At 36.6% G+C, this 14,017-nt stretch overlaps 1 protein-coding gene across 1 annotated transcript; it reads left to right on the top strand.

The window, feature by feature from the left end:
• The first annotated feature begins 1,591 nt into the window (after window positions 1-1,591).
• Window positions 1,592-3,263, top strand: LOC106293079 (F-box/kelch-repeat protein At1g26930-like). The gene has a single exon (XM_013728750.1). It carries the CDS (start codon window positions 1,794-1,796, stop codon window positions 3,102-3,104), a length of 1,311 nt encoding a protein of 436 aa, XP_013584204.1. The 5' UTR covers window positions 1,592-1,793; the 3' UTR covers window positions 3,105-3,263.
• Window positions 3,264-14,017: the final 10,754 nt, after the last annotated feature.

The following is a 14,017-nucleotide window of genomic DNA, read 5'->3' as shown; positions in this document are numbered from 1 at the left end:
AGGTGTTCCCGAACGTGCCAGACCCGTAGTTTTTTTTTTTTTTTCAAAAACTCAGAATGTTTTATTTTTATTTGTACAACTATGAATATTATCTAATATGTTTTCAATTTTAATTTTAATTTTATATTTTTGAATTTAAATTTCAAAAATTTTATTTTTAAAAAAAAAAATTAATTTTTTTCTAAATTCCGAGGAAATGAACTCTCGGAATATACCGAGGGACATGTTTCTCAGAATATACCGAGGGACTCATTCCTCGGAATATTCCGAGGGATACGTTCCTCGGAATTTTCCGAGGGACATGTTCCTCGGAAATTCCCGATGAAAATTCCGAGGAACATTTCGTCGGAACTTCCGAGGATTGGACCATCGGAAAGTCCATCGAAATATCCCGTGGAAGTTCTCCCTCGGTATATTCCGAGGAGCTTTTCGACGAACTTGTTGTCCTCGGAGTTTCCTCAGAATTCTGTCGGAAATTTCCGAGGAAATTCCGAGGAAAAAAGAATTTCCGAGGAGTTATTTCTGAGGACTTATTTCGTCGGTATGTCGTCGGAATAACGTTATTCTGACGACATTCCGACGATTTTTTCCCTCAGTATGTCGCTGTTTTCTTGTAGTGAAATGTGGGGTATTGTTGAGTTTGAATAGAAAATGTGGGGTATTGTTGGACATTAATTAATTAAAGAAAGCAATGCTTCAGACAAAATGTGTCGGTTATGAATCAACATATAAGTTGATTACAAGGCACCGCTTGAATTAGCGTATGCATTGATTAAATGCACCACTTGAATCATTATATAAAGTGATCAAATGCAATACAAGAAGGAGAGGGATAAAAGAGAGAAGGGAGAAGATTATTTAGGATCAATTAGATTTAATCTTCTTCTTCCCCATAATAAGTTTCTGAAGGAAAACTCAGAGTAAAATTTGTTAGGGTCTCGGTACGAATGTGTTGTACGGAGATTGATAGTTGTATCCTCAAGATAGACGCCAACGAAACTACACACCCCATTGTAAATGCGAAATTCTGTTTTAGGAGATTGCTTAGATAAACATCTATCAAACCACAATCGGTTAAGTTGTGAAAAGAAGAAATATAATTATTTCGTAATTTTTATAAGGGTTTTTTTTTTTAACGCTGGGTAACACATTACATCATCATATAATCTCTAAATCTATTAGATATGATGATCAACTATCTGCAACATATGCGATAATGATGAATAGCTCCACGAATAATGATTCCACGATGAAGCTCTCCCCGAAACACTTGAAACCACAGACGGTTCTGCATGTACGACATTCTCGATGGACAGGCTCTCACCACAACAGGCGACCACAACGAACGGCTCTGCTTACAGTACTCTGGAACCTCCGAAAGCTTCGCATCCTATAATCTGCAAGAAATTGCATAGTCTGGGATTTGAACCCCAGACCTGGATGTAGAAACCTTTAAACCTTAACCAATAGGCCAAGGGTTTATAAATCGATTAAGATTTATAAAAGTCTATAAGTATATGAGATTGATCTGCATTTGTACTTTTGCTTAGCAGAGAGAACCTTAGCTAATTAAATCTTAAGTTTTTTAATTAGTTTTTTTGGTTTTTGTTTTTATCATCATCTAATCAATGAGCAACGTCTCCTTCATCTTCTATTACAATTCTCCATTGCTTTTTTTGTTGTTCTTACAAGAATGTTATACTGTCCTAGTGGAATCGACTTTGTGCTTGTTCTTGGTTAAAAGCTCGGATCCAATCTGAAGAAAGGAACCAGTTTCTTGATTTTCAGACAAGATGTTTGAAGGTCGACCACGAGATTCTTGTCTGGTTTCAACGCTTTTCCCCATGCCAAGCCATAACGAAACCCAATGGAGCTTTTCGTCTTCTGTCAAACGCCATTTTCTCAACAGGGACGAGACTGATCTTCATAACCACAAGAAAAAGATTTACAAGCTCACCGAGTTCTTCAATCTTGACGGAGGAGGTAATGATGAACGCTCAGCCAGCAACAACAGAGGAGAAAACGGATCTTCAGATTTAGGAGGATCGCTAATCCCGGGGATGAACAAAGACGACTCCATAAGCTGTTTGCTTCGCTGCTCACGAGCTGAGTACTGCTCCATTGCTTCAGTGAGTCGTAGCCTACGCGCTCTGATCCGAAGCGGTGAGATTTATCGACTCAGGAGGCTACAAGGGACGCTCGAGCATTGGGTGTACTTCTCGTGCCATCTCAACGAGTGGGAAGCTTTTGACCCGAGGTCGAAACGGTGGATGCATTTGCCGAGCATGCCGCAGAACGAGTGTTTTAGGTACGCAGACAAAGAGTCTCTCGCTGTCGGAACTGATCTGCTTGTGTTCGGTTGGGAAGTGAGCTCTTACGTAATCTATAGATACAGTCTGTTGACTAACTCTTGGTCAACCGGGAAGAGTATGAACATGCCTAGATGCTTGTTCGCCTCTGCTAGCTACGGAGAGATCGCGGTTCTAGCCGGCGGTTGCGATTCCAACGGCAGGATTCTTGATACCGCGGAGATGTATAACTATGAGGATCAGACTTGGTCGGTGTTGCCGGAGATGAACAAGCGGAGAAAAATGTGTTCTGGTGTGTTTATGTGTGGGAAGTTTTATGTGTTTGGTGGGATTGGTGTTGGGGAAGGGAACGAGCCAAAGGTTTTGACTTGTGGTGAAGAGTTTGATATGAAGACGAGGAGATGGAGAGAGATTCCTGATTTGTCTCCACCAAGGTCTAGCCAGGGGAACGGAATGTCTGCGGCTGCGATGGCTCCACCGCTTGTAGCGGTTGTGAATGATCAGCTTTACGCGGCTGATCATGCCGGTATGGCGGTTAGAAGGTATGATAAGGAGAACCGGGTTTGGGTAAAGGTTGGGAGTTTACCTGAGCAAGCGGGTTCGATGAACGGTTGGGGTCTAGCGTTTAGAGCTTGTGGGGATCAGGTTATAGTGATTGGTGGACCAAAGGCTCCAGGTGAAGGATTCATTGAGCTTAACTCATGGGTTCCAAGTGATGGTACTCCACAGTGGCATTTACTCGGGAAGAAACAGTCGGTTAATTTCGTTTACAACTGCACCGTTATGAGCTGTTGAAAGAAAGTGCATAGAGATTTTTACCGGGAGATATGTTTGAGTTAGCCAGGGTATAAACACACAAGGCTTGTTAGTAATGATTAATATATAAAATCTTGTTGTTCTGTTACTTTTTCTAATTGTGTAGTTTCATGTTTCCTGCTGAGTTCTATATTTTGATCTTTACATTTCAATGGATGTTCTTTTATTTTGCTACATTAGCTGTTAGATCTGTCACTTCCTCTAAAGGTTCCAGAGTCTTGATCTTCATAAGCAATTACAGCTTTTAAAGTCATTTAAGTGTGATCACATCTCAATTTGCTATAAAAAAGAGAGAAAGTCACTAAGATTTGCTAGTTGTTTTGTCGTTTTGTACTTTGATCGATCATTGATTGGCCATTTAGTAAGGAAAAGAATGGAGAAAACAGAAAAGTTATTGATTCAATCGAGTACTTGAAGTCCAAAGTCTGAAGAATTTATTCACATTCAGTAGCAGCTTCATCGCCTCTAAAAGCTTCAATTATTTATTTTATTTTTTTGGTCAACAAAAGCTTCAACTATTTGATTATGCTAAAGTATTAATGTATAAAAAGATGAATTTCCCTTCTAAATATTTAATATATTATATTTCAGTTTGGACAATTTTCTCAAGTAGCCATTTTTGAGTTTTTGTCACAAAAATAATTTTCAAAAAAAAAATGACTAAAATATTCCTTTTTTATTTTGAAAATTTGAATATTTATTTTTTTATTTTTTTTAAATTTGAAACATATCTCCGAAATTCCACCCTTTAACTCTAAATTATAACTTTACATTAGTTAATCCTAGGGTAAAAATATTCTTTAATAAAACTTCTTTTGGTCATTTTTCTTTTGATGGCAATTTTTGTGATAAAAACTTAAAAAAATCTATCCTAGGAAATTTTTATTTCACTTTTTGTGGCATGAATTGTTTTGGCAAGAAGATCGTATTCGAGAACAACTTTGATTTGATAAAATGACATTTTTCAATTGCTCACTGCAAAAATTGAGCCCATGATTAAGGCATAAAAATATTAAAGCAAGGGTGTTGGTGGAGGCTTAGGCTAGTAGCCCATTTTGGCATTTTTATCACACTTTAAATCTGTTAATTTCTCGTCTAATACAACTGTAAAATCTGATAAAAATGAGATTACTTTTGTCGATTCCCTAATGTTTCTTCCACTAATGCAACATCAGCTTTAAAAGTGAAATGAAATAGCAAAGAATATTGATTTGCTCATTGTTGATAATATTATTCTTAATGCCATTATTGCCTCCACTGACCACTACTCTAAAGTAAAACACAATTTCTAGATGCGAAACTTTACAGAAATACATAATTTGAGCTGCAAAAGTAACTGTTTACAATATGAAATGTTGGAGGAAAGTTACGCTCTCCTATCAAGACCCAACAAATATTGATTTCCTGTCCAAAATTAGAGACAAGAAGACACTTCGGCCTATAGCAATTCGACCTAAAACACCTTCGGCCTTTCGCCCTGACCGAACTAGGTCACGGACCGAAAAGCATTTTGGGACACTGAGTCTAAAGAGGCGACGAAGAGCACAATATTAGATATAGATAGGTGTACATAATACACGTGTTAATATCACTAACCATACTTGTATATATACTCCCATGTACATTCATTCATTAATTAATGAGAGATATACTTTAAGTTTGTTACACTGTTAATATTGTATCAGAGAAAAAGCGATAGCTTCCGCCATTTTCAACGGCTTCTTGACCTTGCGAGCTTCGATTCCATCTCATGAGTGCCTCGATTCGTCAGATTCTCGTTGATTCTCTTCATCTCTATATATCTCTTGTTTGTGATTTTCTTGATTTCCTCTCGGTGGTGATTTTCATTCGGATTTTTGTTTCGTTCTCGATCTGAGCTCCGATGACTTCGACGGCGGCTAATCAAGCTCCGATCTCAACTCCGATCGATCATTACAACAATCCGTTCTTTCTCCACAACTCCGATCATGCTGGATTGGCTCTTGTTTCCGATCGCCTTTCTTCCGGTGCTGAGTTTCACGCTTGCGACGCTCGGTTCGAATGACGCTCAACGTTCGCAACAAATTGGGGTTCATCGATGGTAAGATTCCTCAACCTTCTTCTGATCACCGTGATTTGGGTGCTTGGTCTCGCTGTAACGACATGGTATCGACTTGGTTGATTAACTCTGTATCCAAGAAGATAGGTCAGAGTTTGCTCTTTATGTCTACTGCTGAATCGATATGGAAGAACTTGATGACTAGGTTTAAGCACGATGATGCACCTAGGATCTTTGAGATTGAACAAAGATTGAGTAATATTCAGCAGGGATCTTCTGATGTGAGCACATACTACACGGAATTGGTAACATTGTGGGAAGAGTATCAAAACTATGTTGACCTTCCTCTATGTACGTGTGGAAAGTGTGAATGTAATGCAGCTCTATCTTGGGAGAAGCTTCAACAACAGATCGAGTTACCAAGTTCTTGATGGGGCTTAATGAAGCGTATGATTCTACAAGGAGACACATCTTGATGCTTAAACCAATTCCTTCTATTGAAGAAGCTTTCAACATGGTTGCTCAAGATGAGAGACAGAAGTTGCTCAGGCCTTCCTTGAAGCCTGATAATGTTGTCTTCCAAGCCTCTGCTCAAGTTCAACCTCAGTATTCAGATCCGATAGACAGTGCTTCTTTTGCTGCAGCCGTTGCTTATCGTCAAAAGCAATGTCCTGTCTGTACTCACTGTGGTTTGGCAGGTCACATTGTTCAGAAATGCTTTAAGCTACACGGTTATCCACCTGGTCATAAGCTGTATCACACCAATTCTTCTCGTGGTCACAGCTCGGGACAGAGTGGACAACAATCTCGTGGCCAGTCTACTCAGCAACAGCCTCACCTTCATCCTTCCCAGCATTCTAATCAAGGAAATACTATTGCTCATATTCAGAACAATGTGTCAGCTTCAACCCTCGATCTTTCTCAGTTCAATCAAGATCAGGTTAATCAGTTGATTCAACAACTTCAGAAGCATGTACGTCCTACAGATTCTGCTGTTAACTTTGCTTTTTTGCATCCGACTATCACTGCTCATGGTGTGATGCATGTTAATTCATATTCTGGTATTGTCCCTTTTCCTTCCACAAGTTTACGTTTTGAAAACCATGCCCTTACATTTCAACATCAAACTCTTTCATCTCTTACACATACTATCCCTAATGGTGCTTGGATAATTGACAGTGGAGCTACAACTCATGTATGCTCTGATCTGTCACTTTTTTGGTGCTACTTATCTTGTTACTGGTATGACGGTATCATTACCAAATGGCACTAGGGAAATCATTACGCATACTGGCACTGTTTACTTGTCTGACAAACTAGTTTTACATGATGTTCTTTATGTTCCTTCTTTTTGCTTCAACCTTCTGAGTGTGAGTACCTTATTGAATCGTGATAATTGTTCTGCTCATTTTTATCATGATTCTTGCTTTATACAGGACCATACTCAGGTCTTGAACATTGGTGAAGGTTTTCTTATTCGCAATCTTTACATATTGAACGTTGTTGTTACTGCTTCTCTTGCATTCTGTGGAACCTTACGTACTGATGAAGATCTATGGCATATGCGTTTAGGACATCCTTCTCAAGACAAGTTGAAACTTTTATCTGGTACTATTCCTTTGCTTAAGTCTAGTTCTCTTGAGTCATGTCCTGTATGCCCTTTAGCTAAACAGAAAATGTTACCTTTTGTTTCCAATAACAACTTGTCATCTTCGTCTTTTGATCTCATTCACATAGATATTTGGGGTCCCTTTTCTGTTGAATCTATTGATGGTTTTAGGTACTTTCTTACGACTGTTGATGATTGTACACGCTTTACTTGGACTTATATGTTACGTAATAAAAGCGATGTTTCAACTATAATGTCTTCTTTTATTAAACTTGTTCAGACTCAATACCAAACTAATATCAAATCTATTCGAAGTGATAATTCTCCTGAGTTACACTTTGGTCCTTTGCTTCGTGAACATGGCATTACTCATCAGTTTTCTTGTGCTTATACTCCTCAGCAAAACTCGGTAGTTGAACGAAAACACCAACACATTTTGAATGTAGCTAGAGCTTTGTTGTTACAAAGTCATTTACCATTGGTTTATTGGGTTGATTGTATTCAAACTGTGGTATTTCTTATCAATAGATTACCTTCTCCTTTGTTGAATAACAAATCACCTTATGAACTATTGCTAAAGAAACAACCTGATTACTCTAGTCTTAAGGTTTTTGGATGTCTCTGCTATGTTTCAACTCATCTGAAGGATAGACATAAGTTTTCTAAACGTGCAGACTCTTGTGTTTTCCTTGGATATGCGACTGGCTACAAAGGTTACAGGGTATTAGACTTAGACACAAATATCATCTCCATTTCTAGGAATGTAGTTTTTCATGAAAATGAGTTTCCTTATAAAACTGCAACTTCTCAACCTGATGATTTGTTTGCTAAAGTCATTCTTCCTGTATCAACTCATGTTGTTATTGATAACATGATTCCTTTACCTTCTCCTTCTAGTACTGCATCATTTGTCCCTAATGCCACAAATTCTTCAGTTCCTGTCATACCAGGAACATCATCAGTGGCTCCTTCAGGTGCCAGACCTCGGCGTACAGGTAAAGCTCCCAGTTACTTATCTGATTACCATTGTTCCCTTGCTCGTCATTCACCAGAAAAAGCCAGCTCTTATGCTACTCCTCTATATCCCATTTCCTCTGTTCTTTCTTATTCCAAACTTTCACCTGCTTTTCAGTCTATTGTTCTCTCTGTTTCTACTAAGACAATACCAAGTAATTTTAGACAGGCTATCACATCTGACATGTGGAAAGATGCAATGGGAGTAGGGTTTGCTGGTATGAATACTAATAAAACATATACTAGTGTTTCTTTGCCTCCTGGCAAGAACGTAGTTGGGTGTCGTTGGGTATATGCTCTTAATTACAACGCCGATGGAACGGTTGAAAGACCACGAGCTCGCTTAGTGGCTCAAGGCTTTACTCAACAAGAAGGTGTCGATTATACTGATACCTTCTCACCGGTTGCAAAGATGACTAGTGTCAAGCTGTTGTTAGCTCTTGCTGCAAGGAATGGATGGTCTCTATCTCAGATGGATGTTACTAATGCATTTTTGCATAGTGATCTTGAGGAAGAGATTTATATGAGCTTACCTTTGGGATATACTCTTGCTCTGGGTGAAGTTGTTCCTCCAAATCCTGTTTGCCGCCTTCATAAATCCATTTATGGATTGAAATAAGCCTCTCGTCAATGGTACACTTGTTTTTCCTCGGTTTTGTTGAAGGCTGGTTATGAGCAATCTCCTGGTGATCACTCCTTGTTTGTCAAGATGGTGGTTCTTCCTTCACTGCGGTTCTTGTTTATGTGGATGATATCTTGATAGCCAGCAATGATGAAGAAGCTGTGCAGTCTCTTAAGGGTGCTCTTCATCAAGCTTTCAAGATCAAGGACTTAGGACAAGCACGTTTCTTTCTCGGATTGGAAATAGCACGCAACTTTACCAGTATCTCTGTTTCACAGCGCAAATATGCTTTGGATCTACTTGCTGATACTGGCTTTCTTGCTTCCAAACCTTGTGATGTTCCTCTTGATCCGACCTTGCCTATGAGTTCTGACACAGGGAACCTTTGGAAGATATTACCTCTTACAAAGAACTCATAGGGCGTTTGCTTTATCTCACCATCACTCGACCGGATATCACTTTTGCTGTCCATCGTCTCAGCCAGTTCCTCTCTGCACCAACTGATGTTCATCTTAAAGCTGCTTATCATGTTCTGCGCTACCTGAATCTAATCCAGGCCAAGGTCTCTTCTACGCTGCAGATACTGGTCTATGCTTGAACGCGTTCTCTGATGCAGATTGGGCTACTTGTCCGGATACAGTGACTGGTTTTTGTGTATACCTTGGTTCTTCTCTCATTAGTTGGAAGTCCAAGAAACAATGTACGGTTAGTCGCAGCAGCACTGAAGCAGAGTACAGAAGCATGGCGTTGATGACTTGTGAGCTCATTTGGCTACAACAGTTGTTGACTGATCTTCGTGTTACAGTTACGACTGGTGCTAAACTCTTCTGTGATAACAAATCGGCGATGCACATTGCGATTAACCCCGTCTTTCACGAACGTACCAAACACATCGAGGTCGATTGTCACACTGTACGTGATCAGGTTAAGCATGGCTTTCTCACCTTGCATCATGTCTCGAGCTCGAACCAACACGCTGATATCTTCACGAAAGCTCTGCATCCTGGTCCCTTTCATTTCCTCTTGAACATAATGTCTGTGTCAAGCCTTTTTACTCCAGATCCTACTTGAGTTTCAAGGCCTGAGGTGGGTGTATTAGATATAGATAGGTGTACATAATACACGTGTTAATATCACTAACCATACTTGTATATATACTCCCATGTACATTCATTAATTAATGAGAGATATACTTTAAGTTTGTTACACTGTTAATACACAAAGAGGCATCCTAAATCAAGTACACATCACACAACTAGAACTAGGGATTATCATTCCAGACATCTGTTCCGACCAAAGTATAAGCCTTTTCTTCCTGTTTTTAGACCTAAACTTTTGTAATTCGTCAGATTACTCTAATAAAACATCTTCTTGAACACCCACAAAACATACTCTTATCTCAAATAATCGTTTAACAAAACTTAGATTAACATGAAATTTGATTAAATATAAGAACAAGAAAAGCTGACAAAAGAAAAAAACTAGAAGAAAATCGCTATCTATAAATCTTGGGGGGCGGGGAGTTCTTGGAGGGGAACGTGATCATGTCTAGGGTTCAATCTTATCAACAGTGGCAATGAGACTAGTATACCTTGTTCTGGTCTTTGATTCAGATGACCATGGGTTTGAGATTAGGAATTCATCGGCTACAAACAAAATTAAAAATACAAGAACAAGAGAGAGTTATATATATATATATATATCTATCTAATCTATTAATTTAGGATCTATTTATTTAAAAGTCATAGTAGGATCATTTAATTAGCCTAACTTAATATAATTAATTATCATAACTATCGACTATATATGTCTACAGAATTAATATAATCGATAACAACTTCTTACAATTAAATATAATTTATGGTCTATTATATCTCTTCATTAGTATCAACCTATTGATTAGTGAACTACAAGAAAAGATCACTTATTTTACACGTCCATGGTTTTGGTTTTTCTTCCTTACCATGAGTGAACTACAGATGAATTACAGCCCCTATTACAATCACATCAACAGTGGCAATGAGACTAATATACCTTGTTCTGGTCTTTGATTCAGATGACCATGGTTTGAGGTTAAGAATTCATCGGCTACAAAAAAAATTAAAAAAATACAAGAGCAAATACAAGAGAAAGAGAGAGTTATATATATCTAATACATTAATTTAGGTTCCTAATTTTTTGTTTACTATTTAAAAGTCACAGTAGGAATATTTAATTAGCCTAACTTAATATAATTAATTATCATAACTATCAACTATATATGTCTACAGAATTAGTATAATCGATAACTTCTTACAATTAAATCTAACTTATGGTCTATTATATCTCTTCATTAGTATCAACCTATTGATTAGTGAACTACAAAAACAGATCACCTAATTTACACGTCCATGGTTTGGTTTTTCTTCCTTACCATGAGTGAACTACAAATGAATTACAGGCCCTGTTACAATCACATACACAGATCAACCAAATTTCTTCACATACACTAATCAACTTCCAGGTTCATTTCTTAAAACATAACACTCAATTATCTGGTTTTTCGACCATGACTTATCATATCTTATCAAATAATTTTGAGATTCACTTTAATTTGGTTCAATTTCTATCAGGATATGCTTCGAGCTTTTCACAAGTGTAGCAGTAGCTGAAGAAGACGATAATGATTTAAGATCGGTTTACTTAATTATTTAGCTACAACAAACCTAACCATAAACACTATATATAGATACTACTCGTGTGTATATTTCTAATCACAACAACAGCTCAGTATTTCACATGAAAAACATTCTAATGGCTCCCTGTTCTTTGCTCGAAGATGTAAAACCAAACTACTTGGAAAGTTCATGTGAAAGCTATTCATTTATGGAAAGAATCCTCTGATCTGGCTGATGATTCACTTCAGATGATTCTTGCAAACAAGAGAGTAAGTGGATGATATATAGTTTAAGAAGTTGTTGTTGTCTTATATACTATGTTTTTGTATACTCGCCTAACTTTAACAATGCTTCTTTATATTATTTAACATGGAACCAAAATTCATGCAACTTGCAAGAGCATTTTTGCATATAGAGTACGATCCCAACTTACACTCGGTACATATCCATTGAGAATTTCTCAATGTCTTCTGCCTCCGGAAAATATCAAGTGTACAGGGTTTATTTATCAAGTAAGACTCATAATAAAATAGATACTTATTTTATGTCTACTGGCCATGATTTTGAAAAGCGGACCGGCCAGTCAACCGGTCCGAACGTGACTCGTTGAAGAAGCCGAGTCTGGTTCGGTTTAAAGCTTTAATTTGAACAAAACCGGTAAAACTGGTAAAAAACCCGATAAAACTGGTCACCCAAGTCAACTTCAAAACCCGGTTCTAATAGATTAACATATAATTAATGTGTTTTCAGTTGTCATTAAAATTTAATTAGTAGTTCAAAATCAATGTTTGACTATCACTATCTAATTAGTTTTTTAATTTTATTTCACAAGAAATGATTAAAAAAATATTTTAGCTCTCAAATACTATTCTTATTTTGCCATATTTATAAAAACTGGAATTTTAATTGTAAAAATAAATAAATATGGCAATCTGAACGGTCAATCATTTGGTTTTTATCAATTTCAGTTTATGTAGTGTTCAGTTTATCATATATATAGAGCGCTAGATTTAGTTTACTGTTTATTTTTGTAGTTAATAAAAGAGCTACTTTGTTTTAGGTTCATATGGTGTAAATATATAATTATATATATTTAATTCTTAAAAACAAAAAACCCAATTCGACCGGTTGAACCGGTCTAACCAGTGAATCGGTAGCTATACCGAGTTGGTATCCGGTCCGATTTTAAAAATATTGCTACTGGCCAACTTGGTTCGAAGGACCATAACCATAGAATTAGTAATCCTTTTTTTTCTGTCCAGACAAAAAGAAAATGATTTAGTTTGCATCAACTTTACTTCTTATACATTTGTTATTTTGTGAATTATTGTTTATTGGGCCAACATAGCTAATTAATTTAAATAAGTTTTTTTGGTGTGCATTCTATTGATTTAACTAAGTTATTTTGCAATTAATTTTAGGAACATAGTTAAGTATATTTAAAAACTAAATTATTTAACATATACTGTATACAAAATTAGTAATAAAAATATATGAAGCTTATAGTAATACTATTATGATATTTAACTTTTTGTTACTTCACAGAATTCATATTAAACTTAAGAATTGTAATGTAAGTGTTAAAAATCAATTTTAATCTTTTATATACTCCCAAACAAAATTTATACAAAAAAAAACAAAATACTGTACTCTAAACCTATAAAACAAAAATACAAACAGAGTATATGAAAATAGCAAATAATATATACGTAAAAATAAACTAATATTAATAAAAAAGTATGTCAAAAATCATATAATATTAAATGTTTTCGCGCAGTCACGTGGATTAGAATCTGATTGTCTATTGTCCTGAGATCAGTGGCGGAGGAACCTTACGTCTATACTCTTAAATAATTTATATTTTAGTTGTTTAAACATATTGGGCAAGAAAAATCTGAAGCACCTAGGATGCATCTTATAATATAATGATTTGTCAACAAAAAATAATTATATTCGTTATACATTTGGTGCAAATAATTCGATCGCCACATGGGATTGGAACTATATGCCCAACCAACACAGTTTGGCTGGTCCTCTAGAACATCGTCATTCGTCATTATTGTTGGGAATAAGTCTACTAATATAATGCAAACGCATATTACTTGATCGATTTAATTTGACGTGCCAAAGCTCATTACTGTTCGTTTTCTGTTACATTCATTTAAGAAAACTCTTCATTTAAATGTTTTATATTCCAATATCGCAACATGTCCTACATCCCATCATTATACTGCAGATTCAAACATATATGTCTGGGTCTGAATAGCAACTAATTCTGGAAGCCCGAAAACAAACTATATAATTATTTTATGTTTTCACACATACGCAGCTTATCTGAATTGTAGGTTTTGATTCAGAATGTGTAGCGCATTTTCAAAGCCGTCGTGTTACTCGACTACGCCCGTATGGACCAAACACACGCACATGATTCAGAATGTGTAGCACATATATATATTATAAGATATATCTTTGTGGAAAGAAATATATCAAATGATTACAAAATTTAGAGTTTAAGCTGCCAAAATATTCTTGAGTACACATAAAACAAATAGTCTAAGCATATATTTTTCATATATGACTGACTAGTGAGTCCAGTCCCTCCACCCGAAATTAAGCTGCCATAATATACATACTCAAGATTGTTGAAAAATATTTCATCGGTAAATTTCATGCCACTGTTCATAGATTAAAACTGAACCTTTTAGCCAAAAGTAAAAAGAGACACTACAAGAAAACAGCGGCATACTGAGGGAAAAAATCGTCGGTATGTCGTCGGAATAACGCTATTCCGACGATATACCGACGAAAAAAATCCTCGGAAATAACTCTTCGGAAATTCATCTTTCCTCGGAAATTCCTCGGAAATTTCCGACGGAATTCCGAGGAAATGAATTTCCTCGGAATATTCCGAGGATTTTTTTCGTCGGAAATTCCTCGGAATATTCCGAGGAA

This window comes from Brassica oleracea, chromosome C5, assembly GCF_000695525.1.
Source record: "Brassica oleracea var. oleracea cultivar TO1000 chromosome C5, BOL, whole genome shotgun sequence".
Lineage (NCBI taxonomy): Eukaryota > Viridiplantae > Streptophyta > Magnoliopsida > Brassicales > Brassicaceae > Brassica > Brassica oleracea.
Note: the sequence above shows the minus strand (reverse complement) of the source record. Positions and strands in the feature narration are given on the sequence as shown.

Excerpts from the sequence above, each read along its gene's own strand:
- LOC106293079 (XM_013728750.1), top strand. The coding sequence starts at position 1,794 with ATGTTTGAAGGTCGACCACGAGATTCTTGTCTGGTTTCAACGCTTTTC.